Source organism: Oncorhynchus masou, chromosome 30 (genome assembly GCF_036934945.1).
Source record: "Oncorhynchus masou masou isolate Uvic2021 chromosome 30, UVic_Omas_1.1, whole genome shotgun sequence".
NCBI classification, from domain to species: Eukaryota; Metazoa; Chordata; class Actinopteri; order Salmoniformes; family Salmonidae; genus Oncorhynchus; species Oncorhynchus masou.
The window spans coordinates 15,890,590-15,903,993 of record NC_088241.1 but is presented as its reverse complement, the minus strand read 5'-3'; the positions used below and the strand labels follow the sequence as shown (position 1 = coordinate 15,903,993).

At 44.3% G+C, this 13,404-nt stretch overlaps 1 protein-coding gene across 1 annotated transcript in view; it reads right to left on the bottom strand.

Annotated features, from left to right (window-relative positions):
* The window catches only part of LOC135522149 (ubiquitin carboxyl-terminal hydrolase MINDY-3-like), a 57,660-nt gene extending 46,065 nt beyond the window's left edge, over nt 1-11,595 (bottom strand). Inside the window, exons 1-10 of the mRNA XM_064948150.1 lie at nt 10,764-11,595; nt 10,545-10,624; nt 10,139-10,199; nt 8,087-8,272; nt 7,804-7,855; nt 7,088-7,202; nt 6,925-6,998; nt 6,744-6,823; nt 6,188-6,258; nt 5,596-5,676 (exon numbers count right to left, since the gene is read on the bottom strand). Of these exons, the coding sequence (XP_064804222.1) occupies nt 5,596-5,676; nt 6,188-6,258; nt 6,744-6,823; nt 6,925-6,998; nt 7,088-7,202; nt 7,804-7,855; nt 8,087-8,272; nt 10,139-10,199; nt 10,545-10,624; nt 10,764-10,857 (894 nt within the window). The 5' untranslated portion in view covers nt 10,858-11,595. The remainder of the gene's footprint in view (nt 1-5,595; nt 5,677-6,187; nt 6,259-6,743; nt 6,824-6,924; nt 6,999-7,087; nt 7,203-7,803; nt 7,856-8,086; nt 8,273-10,138; nt 10,200-10,544; nt 10,625-10,763) is intronic.
* Between the last annotated feature and the right edge of the window lie 1,809 nt (nt 11,596-13,404).

The window sequence follows — 13,404 nt, the reverse complement described above, 5'->3', positions numbered from 1 at the left end:
GTTAAATAAATGGTTAAATAAACAGGTGTGCCTCATTAAAAGTTAATTTGTGGAATTTCTTGCCTTCTTAATGCATTTGAGCCAATCAGTTGTGTTGTGACAAGGTTGGTAGCCCTATTTGGTAAAAGACCAAGTCAATATTACGGCAAGAACAGCTCAAATACGCAAAAGAAATGACAGTCCATCATTACTTTAAGACATGAAGGTCAGTCTCAAAAACCATCAAGCACCGATGAAGAAACTGGCTCATGAGGACCACCACTGGAAAGGAAGACCCAGAGTAACCTCTGCTGCAGAGGATAAGTTCATTACCAGTTACCAGTCTCATAAATTCCAAGCCCAAATAAACACTTCAGAGTTCAAGTAACAAACAAGTAACAGACTTAATCAACTGTTCAGAGGAGACTGAGTGAATCATGCCTTCACGGTTGCATCGCTGCAAAGAAACCACTACTGAAGGACACCAATAAGAAGAGACTTGCTTGGGGCAAGAAACACAAGCAATAGATATTAGATCGGTAGAAATCTGTCCTCTGGTCTGATGAGTCCAAATTTGCAATTTTTGGTTCCAACTGCCTTGTCTTTGTGAGACACAAAGTAGGTGAACGGATGATCTCTACATGTGTGGTTCCCACCGTGAAGCATGTTGGAGTGATGGTGCTTTGCTCGTGATTTATTTAGAAATAACGCGATACGCCATCCCATCTGGTATGCGCTTAGTGGGACCATCATTTGTTTTTCAACAGGAAAATGACTCAACACACCTTCAGGCTGTGTAAGGGCTATTTGACCAAGATAGAGAGTGGTGAGGAGTTGCATCAGATGACCTGGCCCCCACAATCACCCAACCTGAACCCAATTGAGTTAGTTTGGGATGAGTTGGACTGCAGAGTGAAGGGAAAAGCAGCCAACAAGTATGTGTGGGAACTCCTTCAAGACTGTTGGAAAAGCATTCCAGGTGAAGCCGGTTGAGAGAACACAGTGTGCAAAGCTGTCAAGGTAAAGGGTGACTACTTTGAAGAAGCTCAACTATATTTTGATTTGTTTAACACTTTTTTTGGTTACTACATGATTCCATGTGTTATTTCATAGTTTTGATGTCTTCACTGTTATACTAAAATGCAGAAAATAGTAAAAATAAAGAAAACCCCCAACTTTTGACTGGTACTGTAAGTGAATGTGCCAATACTTTTGGTCCACAAAAATGGTGGGGTGGGGGGGGACCACGTACAGAAAGTGCTGTAATTTCTCAACAGTTCACCCGAAAATACTCTCAAATGTAAGCGGACAGTCTGCACTTAGTCAGTCGTATCATTTAAAATCCAAAGTGCTGGGATAGAAAGAGTCAAAACAAAAGAAGTGTCACTGTCCCAATAGCCCCAGAGCTCACTGTATATGGCTAGTTAATAAGCTAACTTTCAGGGGATAAACTAGATAGCTATATCCAAATATTGTTATATTTGCTTGCCATCTATTATATTGGTGATTACAGTAGTGTGACTGACGACTTTACCAGGACAAGGACTTGCCAATGTCAAGCTCTTTCCAAAAACCTAAATCTCTGATGAAGCAAGCTAAATTACATGTTTGCTTAGCTAGCCAGCTACATGCAAAATGGATAGGCTACCCTGAAGCACATGATCAATTGATGTTTACTGAAAGCATGCAGTAAAACTATCAGAGCTAAATGTGGAGTAATCTGAACTGTGTAGTTCTGACGATGCTCTTCAAGGAGGTGATGATATTAATACCACATAGTTAACATTCATTTAAACAACCCCTTGAAAATGGCAAGTAGTTGTCAATGGTTTAAGCGGGGCTTGGGCTCTCCTTGCCCACCAGCAGTCAAATCAAATGCTCAGCACCGTGTGACATTTTATTTAACCTATTGTTTTTGTTGCCACGCTGCATGGTAAAAAAAAAGAGCATATTGTTGGTAGCGACCTGTCATTCAGAGCAAAACTTGCCTGTTTTCCATGTTATTTTGGCATTAATACATGTCACATATATTTTATAACATTGTTGGCAAACTATATAAAATTGAGTTAATAAAGCTGCACAAAAACATGGTCTCTTTTTTGTTTTCTTGAGTAATGCAGCTCGAAAATGCAGGCGTTTTAGCCTAATTCAGTGCTTTCTGTGGTAGTGGTGCAAGTCAGCAGAAAATACAGAGCGTTGCACCGTGACTGGCTCAGTGTTCTGTCACTCATGGGGACACTACGCACTGCCAAGTCTAAGGGTAGAGCTAGAACATTCTAGCCCCTTGGGGGCTGCCATAGAGTTACAGTACATTAGAAGTGCCAATCAAAAAAGGCTCAAGGTCATTGGCCACAGATAAAATGAAGTCAAATCAGGTTATATCTACAGCAGCTCTGATTGTGAAAGTATGATGTTGGCATGATCAATCTTAGCTAGCAGTTATCATCATGAATCAAGTCGACAAGCTACTGGCAAATCCTTATCATATGAAGAAAAATTATGAAGAGAAATTAGATAAAAGCGAATCGGTACTCATCGGCTATAAACATTACATAAGTTGGAAATCGCAAATTCAGCAAGTGGTTTGGAAGGAATCAATGACAGTGCCGAACTGCCAGCATTGCAAAGAAAGCACTTGCCTGCTATTCAGTGGAATGGCTGTGTGGTCCCAAATTTGGGATTAAGAGGCTATTTTCCAAATTTAAAATGATAAACATTCAACATTGGCCATGCTGTCAATGAAGCATGATTTGTGCCATGCTCAAAACTGTTAACTCGGAACTACACTTGCTCAAAAAAATAAAGGGAACACTTAAACAACACAATGTAACTCCAAGTCAATCACACTTCTGTGAAATCAAACTGTCCACTTAGGAAGCAACACTGATTGACAATAAATTTCACATGCTGTTGTGCAAATGGAATAGACAACAGGTGAAAATTCTAGGCAAGACACCCCCAATAAAGGAGTGGTTCTGCAGGTGGTGACCACAGACCACTTCTCAGTTCCTATGCTTCCTGGCTGATGTTTTGGTCACTTGAATGCTGGCGGTGCTTTCACTCTAGTGGTAGCATGAGACGGAGTCTACAACCCACACAAGTGGCTCAGGTAGTGCAGCTCATCCAGGATGGAACATCAATGCGAGCTGTGGCAAGAAGGTTTGCCGTGTCTGTCAGCGTAGTGTCCAGAGCATGGAGGCGCTACCAGGAGACAGGCCAGTACATCAGGAGACGTGGAGGAGGCCGTAGGAGGGCAACATCCCAGCAGCAGGACCGCTACCTCTGCCTTTGTGCAAGGAGGAGCAGGAGAAGCACTGCCAGAGCCCTGTAAAATGACCTCCAGCAGGCCACAAATGTGCATGTGTCTGCTCAAACGGTCAGAAACAGACTCCATGAGGGTGGTATGAGGGCCCGACATCCACAGGTGGGGGTTGTGCTTGCAGCCCAACACCGTGCAAGACATTTGGCATTTGCCAGAGAACACCAAGATTGGCAAATTCGCCACTGGAGCACTGTGCTCTTCACAGATGAAAGCAGGTTCACACTGAGCACGTGACAGAGTCTGGAGACGCCGTGGAGAACGTTCTGCTGCATGCAACATCCTCCAGCATGACCTGTTTGGTTTCGGGTCAGTCATGGTGTGGGGTGGCATTTCTTTGTAGGGCCGCACAGCCCTCCATGTGCTCACCAGAGGTAGCCTGACTGCCATTAGGTACCGAGATGAGATCCTCAGACACCTTGTGAGACCATATGCTGGTGCGGTTGGCCCTGGGTTCCTCCTAATGCAAGACAATGCTCGACCTCATGTGGCAGGAGTGTGTCAGCAGTTCCTGCAAGAGGAAGGCATTGATGCTATAGACTGGCCCGCCCGTTCCCCAGACCTGAATCCAATTGACCACATCTGGGACATCATGTCTCGCTCCATCCACCAACCGTCTGTTGCACCAGACTGTCCAGGAGTTGGCGGATGCTTTAGTCCAGGTCTGGGAGGAGATCCCTCAGGAGACCATCCTCCACCTCATCAGGAGCATGCCCAGGCGTTGTAGGGAGGTCATACAGGCACGTGGAGGCCACACATACTACTAAGCCTCATTTTGACTTGTTTTAAGGACATTACATCAAAGTTGGATCAGCCTGTAGTGTGGTTTTCCACTGTAATTTTGAGTGTGACTCCAAATCCAGACCTCCATGGGTTGATAAATTTGATTTCCATTGATAATTTGTGTGATTTTATTGTCAGCACATTCAACTATGTAAAGAAAAAAGTATTTAATAAGAATATTTCATTCATTCAGGTCTAGGATGTGTTAGTGTTCCCTTTGTTTTTTTGAGCAGTGTATAAAAGTTCAAGACAAAAAGGTGAGTCCAAACATGTATTGTATGTTGCTGCATAAATGTAATATGCCAGGGAAATATGTATACTGTAGCTAAGAAAGTAATAGTAAGTGTATGTTGTGTGTAAGGCATTAGTAGCCCATGTGCCTCACCCTAATAATTTGGTCTATTTACCCATCTTAATATCACCTACTGTTCTGACTTGGTGGTTCACATGTAGCCTATAACCTGTTTTTGAGAAATGTATTCATCGAATACTCTAAGAGCTTTCATTGTGTGCTTATATGACACATTTATTTAACATACGGTTCTGACTTGGTGTACAGGGAGAACACTAAGAATGGCCCATGTTCTGAATTCTGTCGCTGCAGATCTCAAAAGTGCGAAATAAATAGTTATATTGACTATGTCCGTCCGAGCTCGCTCATTAATGTCTTAAGCGAAATTAGGGATGGCCTCTTATCTGCTTGTCGTCCCCTTATGCCTTAGTTTATGCGCCTTGGAAATTAAGTTGAATGAACCGTTTCACTGCCAGACAAGGCTCCACTGAAAGACAGTTGTATCAGTGGTAAGATGTTGGGCCTGCTATTGGGACAGCTTTATGTTGGCCCTAACAGTTTGTGGGCACCGTTTGTGCAATTAATGTATTTGTTTAGTGTAGTGGGTTTGATGGCATGCATCCCACTTGTTTCTGCCTCACCAAGATTTTCGAGCTAAAATCACCACTGCATATTGTGCACTGCTATCATGCTTGCACTGATGACTGGGGGGGGGGGGGGGAACGGTGTTTGTTGTAATATTACAAACAGACGGGGAAGTTTCACCATTAAGGAGTCTACCTTTAAGAGTCCATTTGTAACAATTAATAAATGTTGTGAACATGCTGTCATTTCTCAACCCCCACATCAGCTGTGTTACACGAACCCTGCTTCGCCCAAAACACTGATGTGTGTGTGTGTTTTGTGCTGCTTGGCATGACAGATACTTTACATGCCGATTTTCCCAGTTGCAGCTGACCACAAGGTTTCAAGACGACGCCAAAAAAACAGCAGCAACTAGCCATATAAGACCATAGGACGGCAGTAGTATCTTTTCTAATACCTCCTCTCACTCTTCCTGTCTCCCTCTCTCTCTCTGATGTGAACTGTGCAGTATTAAATCTGTTACAGCACACATTCCTGTTTCTGCTTTTTCTGACCTGCTGCTGGAAGAAAGACTGGCTTATATTATACACAGACACACAGGGCCCAGGTTGAGTGTGTGTTTTTGTGTGATTCTTACCTTGGCGAAGAACACTGAGAGATGAGTCTCACTGCCAAGGATCCATATAGGGAACTTAGGAGACTTCAGGAACGCACCCACCTGAAACACACATACATAGCAAAGCAGTTCTGATTCATATTCCAGACTGACTTAACTGTCTGATCCCAGACGAAGTTAGTTTTACAGAATAAAGGCTTTCTGATTCCATTTCAACTAACAGAAGGAATGATCAGGGAATACAATCTGATGTCGTAATAGAATATGTACAGTAATAGACAAGACTGTCATATTATTGCTAATACAATGGTTGTTCAATGAGCAGGTTTATAGCACGAACATACCAATGTACCCAGGTCTAATTCATCTACCCAGACATACTCAGCTGTTCTACTGTAGTTCCTAATCTACTGTAGTCAGTCAGACAAGAAGTGGCAGTATGTGTGAGAGAGGGTGTGTATGACAATGTGTTTATTTGTGGTGCTGATTCTCTCACAGAATGTTTGAATCTCTCCCTCCGCAATCATTCGTGACTAGTGAACAAGAACAAACTCACCACTATGGTTTGGACATAACAAGCTTGAAGGAATGTTGTCTGTGTGTGTTTTTGTACCTTGCAGTAGCGTAGTGACTCCATGAGAGTGAGGAAGCCCACGGATGTCTGGTTGTGGATACCATGGAGCTCTGAGGGAGGGAAAGAGGCCTAGTTTAGACCACAAAAAAAAAAAAAAAAACTTAAATGAAACAGCTTCTTTGGTCTCTTTGTGTGTATGTTGACCAAGTGAAAGTGTGACTGATCACTGCCATCTAGTGTTCAGCTGTGGAATCAGTCACCAGGAAACTGGACGTCTTCAAACACCGTTAGTAAACTGAGCAATAAATAGTCGGCTAACGCTCATTGAAGAAAAGTTTCAAATTAAATCACGCTGCCAGAAAACGAGGCTTTTTGCACAACACTTTGCACTAAGATAATAATCCGCTGTGTGTCCCCCGTTTGGTAGAGCATGGCGTTTGCAACGCCAGGGTTGAGGGTTCGATTCCCACAGGGGACCCGTATGAAAATAAAGCATACAAATGTATGCATTCAATACTGTTAATCGCTCTGATTAGATCGTCAACTAAATGACAAAAAAAGTTTTTAAAAATATGTCAGCGTGTGGAGTACTTACTCATGCCAGAGCACTCCCTGTCTCCATCCCACACATTAGAGACAGCATGGCCCGTCACTAACAGGTTAACCAGACTCTGACTGCAGAGAGAAAGAAAAGTAATGGCTTAAGCTTTAGCTGAAGTCAACAAAAGAAAGGTAGCTGATAAAGATTCAATAAAGTGAGGGATCAGGGGTCGTACCTGCCGTGGCCATAGACTGGATCTACGAGAGGCTCTGTAGTATCTTCAATCTCATTCCTGATGTTAACTATCCCCTGTAGAGACAGAAAGAGAAAAGTGGTTACATGCATGCACACAGAGTGCAGAGTAATACGCATACATACAAACACACGCAGAGCCTTACCTTGGTGAGGATGACAGAGTAGAGGAAGAACAGGACTCCACAGCGCCCTTTCCAGGTTTCGTAGAGAGACACCACCTCCTCTCTAAGCTCTGATAATGACTTCACAATACGCTTCCTGTAGAGATTAGAGGTCAAAGGTCAGTGGCTAGAAGTCAGAGCACCTCTAATGACATTGCACTCATTTAGGGGGGGATTCAGGTTAATGTAGGTATAATAACCATACAACTACTGAACAGTTACTGAAAGGTTATTGTATAGCAGTCATTAACTGTCACACTGCTATGACAGTGCAGTAGTTCATGCTGACAGTGCAGTAGTTCATGCTGACAGTGCAGTAGTTCATGCTGACAGTGCAGTAGTTCATGCTGACAGTGCAGTAGTTCATGCTGACAGTGCAGTAGTTCATGCTGACAGTGTTGTATTATTACGCAATGGGCCAGATGGCAATCTGATGCTCCTCTGGCAGAAAATCAAAGACTGTGTGTGTGTGTGTGTGTGTCTCCTTAAGGAATCAGTGAGGAGTGTGTGTGCGCCGAGTCAGCAGGTTGTAAATCATTATCGAGAAACTCCAGTCACACACGCACAGGCTTAGCCAATCCCAGACAGAAGGAGATACAGACAAGCGTTCCTGATTTTCCTGCAATGCAGTGGTCCTTTCATCTCCATGGAAGTCATGGCCAATAGAGAGACGAGTCACAGTCAGTAGAGTTACTTACTGGAGGATGCTGTGAAACCGCTCAAAGCCAAGATCCTCATCAGCCAAAGCAGCTACACACAATAGACACACAGAGATGCAAACACACACACACGTTCTAGTGAAACAACTGAGGTAACGTTGACAGAACACAACACGTCATTATTCTAGATTAACAGTGACTGCAATACTACTCACTATGTGGTCTACCCACTATCATATGCGATGATTAATACCACTCAGTACAGCAATGCAGTTATTCATATTACATGGGTATTAGTGGATTGATGAGTAGTGGGACTCACTGGGTTGCTGGTCTTGCGGGGTCTGGCTGGTCTCTGGACCCCCTGTGAGGGGTGTATGAGTGGTAGTGAGGGGGCACTGTCCTTTGGCCCAGGTCACCAGGCAGAAGGAGGTAGTGGAGGAAGTAGAGCAGGCCTGTTCCAGGATCTCAGCCAGAGTAGAACACAGGGCCGCTTTCTGTTCCTCCTCTACAAGGAACACATACAATCAAAATAATTCATTGCCAAGGTGCTGTCTGAAGATACAGGCTAGGATTCCATATAAATATATAAACTCAGGGACGTTTCTTTTTTTTTTTTTTCAGGAACCTGTCTTTCAAAAATAATTCATAAAAATCCAAATAACTTCACAGATCTTCATTGTAAAGAATTTAAAGACTGGTTCATTGAACCAGCATGGGAAACATAAACAATTACTGAACATGCACCTGTGGAACGTTCGTTAGACACTAACAACTTACAGACGGTAGGCAATTAAGGTCACAGTTATGAAAACTTAGGATACTAAAGAGGCCTTTCTACAGACTCTGAAAATCACCAAAAGAAAGATGCCCAGGGTTCCTGCTCATCTGTGTGAATGTGCCTCAGGCATGCTGCAAGGAGGCATGAGGACTGCAGATGTGGCCAGGGCAATAAATTGAAATGTCCGTACTGTAAGACGCCTAAGACAGGAGGGACAGGCGATCATCCTCGCAGTGGCAGTCCACGTGTAACAACACCTGCACAGGATCGGTACATCCAAACATTACACCTGCAGGACAGGTACAGGATGGCAACAACAACTGCCCGAGTTACACCAGGAATGCACAATCCCTCCATCAGTGCTCAGACTCTCCGCAACAGGCTGAGAAAGGTTGGACTGAGGGCTTGTAGGCCTGTTGTAAGGCAGGTCCTCACCGGCAAAAGCATTGCCTATGGGCACAAACCCACCATCGCTGGACAAGACAGGACTGGCAAAAAGTGCTCTTCACTGACGAGTTGCAGTTTTGTCTCACCAGGGGTGATGGTCAGATTTGCGTTTATCATCGAAGGAATGAGCGTTACACCGAGGCTTGTACTCTGGAGCGGGATCGATTTGGAGGTGGAGGGTCCATCATGGTCTGGGGCGGTGTGTCACAGCATCATCAGACTGAGCTTGTTGTCATTGCAGGCAATCTCAATGTTGGTGGGAAGACATCCTCCTCCCTCATGTGGTACCCTTCCTGCAGGCTCATCCTGACATGACCCCCCAGCATGACAATGCCACCAGCCATACTGCTTGTTCTGTGAGTGATTTGCTGCAAGACAAGAATGTCAGTGTTCTGCCATGGCCAGCGAAGAGCCTGGATCTCAATCCCATTGAGCACGTCTGGGACCTGTTGGATCGGAGGGTGAGGGCTAGGGCCATTCCCCCCAGAAATGTCTGGGAACTTGCAGGTGCATTGATGCAAGAGTGGGGTAACATCTCACAGCAAGAACTGGCAAATCTGGTGCAGTCCATGAGGAGGAGATGCACTGCAGTACTTAATGCAGCTGGTGGCCACACCAGATACTGACTTACTTTTGACCCCCCCTTTGTTCAGGGACATATTATTATTACATTTCTGTTAGTCACATGTCTGTGGAACTTGTTCAGTTTATGTCTCAGTTGTTGGATCTTATTTTCATACAAATATTTACACATGTTAAGTTTGCTGAAAATAAACGCAGTTGACAGTGAGGACGTTTATTTTTTTTGCTGAGTTTATATATAAACCCAGTTATGATGCGTCTCCATTTGTAGCGCTCTCTGTTTAACAGGGTCAGTTAGGAGTCAGAAGTTAGGGTTACCTCCAGTTACAACTTTTTCAGTTAAACAGGGTCAGGGCTAGGTTTCCCAAACTCAGTCCTCGGTACCCCAAGGGGTGCTTGTTTTGTTTTTTCCCCGAACACTACACAGCCATTTCAAATAATCATCAAGATTTAATAATTTGAATCAGCTGTGTAGTCTTAGGCCAAAAAACAACATGTGCACCCTTTGGGGTCCCGAGGACTGAGTTCGGGAAACACTGGGTTAGGGATAGAGGTCAAGGTTACCTGTGATATGTCTCCAGTTAGAACTCTCTCTGTTAAACAAGATGTTCTTCAGAAGGAAGGCCTGCAGGAAACACACAATCAGGAAATATTCTACAAGCTGTAACCCATCTCTATAGTAGGATCAAAAACGCAACCTGCCATCCTCATCAACCCTATCCACTCTAAGAACAGATGTTTACAAAGACACTCTCTGAAAGCACCATATAGTACTATAATAAACAGTAATAGAGAAGGCAACTCAGCTGAGTACCTGTCAGGTGACTTCCCGAAAGAAGATGTGTGCCTGTCCTGATATCATCATTCTGGTAACAGACACCAACACCCTCTACCTGCTCATAGGCTGGGCCACCTAACTCATGTTTGTGTGTAAGGTTATGCGCTGCCTTTTCTGGGGACTGGTCCATACCTGTATAGGAGCAATGACAGCGCAGGGTCCTCCTTCAAACTGCTCCAGTGCTGTGTGTTCTGTCTCACTGAAGACCAACCCTGAAACACAGGAATCACATCAGAGCCACTTATTTTGCACCACCACTACCTGCTTCAACACTGACAATGTCTAGGATGGTGTTCAGTTTAGAGGAGGGTGCGGCAGAATGGAGCGAAACAGAGGTGAGAGGTAGCTTACCTTGGGTCCATCTCCGGAAGAGTGAAGCAGACACCCCGTTGCTGCCTGGTCTTTTCCAAACTAGATCCACAACCTCTTTATTTAACTCCCCCATTGCTCTATAACACTGGTCCAACAGCCCTGGCAAACGGTTAGCTGGCTAGCTAACTACAATCAAATACAGAGCTGTCACTACGTACACAGCCACGGTCCCGTTCGGGTTGGAGTAGGATAGCTAACCTTAGCTAGCGTTGTGGTTTACCCTTCGACTTTCCAGGAACTGGTGCTTTGCTTCCCTCGGCAAACGGGGCCGGTGGCATCGGCCACAACGAAACCCCGTGACAAGGCAATCTCCCCGGTCTGACCAGCGGACAGGCGGGAGATAGGTAGCTAACTAACGTTGATGCGCCTAGCTAATGTTAAATGGGCGCGACTGCCCAGCTATCTTTGCGTGGGCCGACTTCTCCAGCAAAGCAGCGGGTGTAAACTAGTTAGCTGTCTGGTCAGCTGTCCAGATTGATAACAATAAGTTAGGGAGCTAGACTGTGAGCTAACTGCTCAATTCCCCTTGGTCCAAGTCGTAACGTTACCCCGTTAGTATCAATTTGCTACGTTAGCTCGCTAACGTTAAATGCATCACGTTTTGATGTTCCAAAGAGCGCTGAGGTGGTGGCAGTTTAAATTCAGGTCTGACTGCCGGTAACTTTCGTTTAGTCAATTGTTAGGAGGCAAACACCTGTAATGGATAACGAAAGTAGTAAAATCTTGAAAAAAGATATGCTTGTTGCCGGTATCAAAGACTAGCTAGCAATATGTCATTCGTTTATTTACAACAGCTGTTTGGAAATGTGTATTGAGTGACTAAAACGCTCGTAGCTGTGGATTGGTCCAAATCCAGAATGTTCTTGAGGTATGGGCTCAGGCTTGGCAGCCCATTGGTGAGTTCAGACTGTCAATTATCCACGTCATATCTTTCCCGCCTATTTTCTGTACATTATCTCAGTGACGTTTGGTTCAATACTTTATCAATGGCAGTTGATCGAAGACAACTAATTCAGGTTGTATATAATAAATGAGACACAATGAGACCTAACATCAAATATCTAGGATAGGATAAGTAATCCTTCTCACCCCCCCCCCCCTTAAATTATTTAGATGCACTATTGTAAAGTGGCTGTTCCACTGGATGTCAGAAGGTGAATTCACCAATTTGTAAGTCGCTCTGGATAAGAGCGTCTGCTAAATGACTTAAATGTAAATGTATATCTTGATCAAAGACTCTACTAATTAAGGTTGTATATAACAAATAAGACACAAGAAAACGCAACATTAAATCGATTGCCTTTGGTATTCTCAAACAGCGACTTCTTACTGTCATTCATTGGGACTGGAACTGTTTGTCCACTATCATGCTCCGTAGCTGCTGGGTTAACAGTACTGAGTATGTGCACTTATACCCTATGGGTGGACTCATTTATCCCCATATTTTTACAGTGATTCTAACATAAATGATAGAAGTTGATTACACATCGTTCTTGTTGTAATGGGAGGCAAACCCAATGGCAAAAAGAAGAGCAAAGCCAAGAGGAAAGATCCGTGCTCTAACGGGGGTATGAGACGTGGCTAACGCGTTAGCTAGATCGCTATAAAGGACAACTTGTGTTGTTGTCCCTGTGTGATAGCTACAGTGCCTTCAGAAAGTATTCATACCGGTTGACGTATTTCATATTTTGTTGTCTTACAGCCGCAATTCAAAATGTATTAAATATTTTATTAAACACAATACCAAATCAAATGTATTTAAAGCCCAGTTTACATCAGCAGATGTCTCTTAAGTGTTTATACTAAAACCCCAAACAGCAAACAATTCAGATGTAGAAGCACGGTGGCTTGGAATAACTCCCTAGAAGGACAGGAACCTAGGAAGAACCACGAGAGAGGAACCAGGCTCTGAGGGGTGGTCAGTCCTCTCCTGGCTGTGCCGGGTGGAGATTAGAGTACTTAGCCAGTAAATAATAATCACAGTGGTTGTAGACTAAAGGAATAAATGTCAGTTAGCTTTTCGTAGCTGAACATTCAGGGGTTGAGACAGCAGGTGTGGTAGAGAGAGTCGAAAACAGCAGGTCCGGGACAAGGTACAGTCGCACGTCCGGTGAACAAACTGGAGCAGCAGCACGACCATGTGGACTGGGGACGGCCAGGAGTCATCAGGCCAGGTAGTTCTGAGGCATGGTCCTAAGGCTCAGGTACTCCGGAGGGGAGAGAGAGAATTTGAGGGAGCACACTTAAATTCACACAGGACACTGGATAAGATGGGAGAATGACACCAGATATAACAGACTGACCCTAGCCCCCCGACACATAAACTATTGCAGCATAGATAATGGAAGCTGAGACAAAGGGGGGTCAGGGGACACTGTGGCCCCTTCCGACGATATCACCAGACAAGGCCAACCAGGCAGGATATAACCCCACTGACTTTGCCAAACCACAGCCCCCTAACCACTAGAGGGATGTCAACAGACCACCAACTTACTACCCGGAGTTAACCCATATTGACAAAGTGAAAACATTTGTCAGTGATTACAGCTGTGAGTCTTTCTGGGTAAGTCTCTAAGCGCTTTCCACACCTGGATTGTGCAACATTTGCCCATTATTCTTT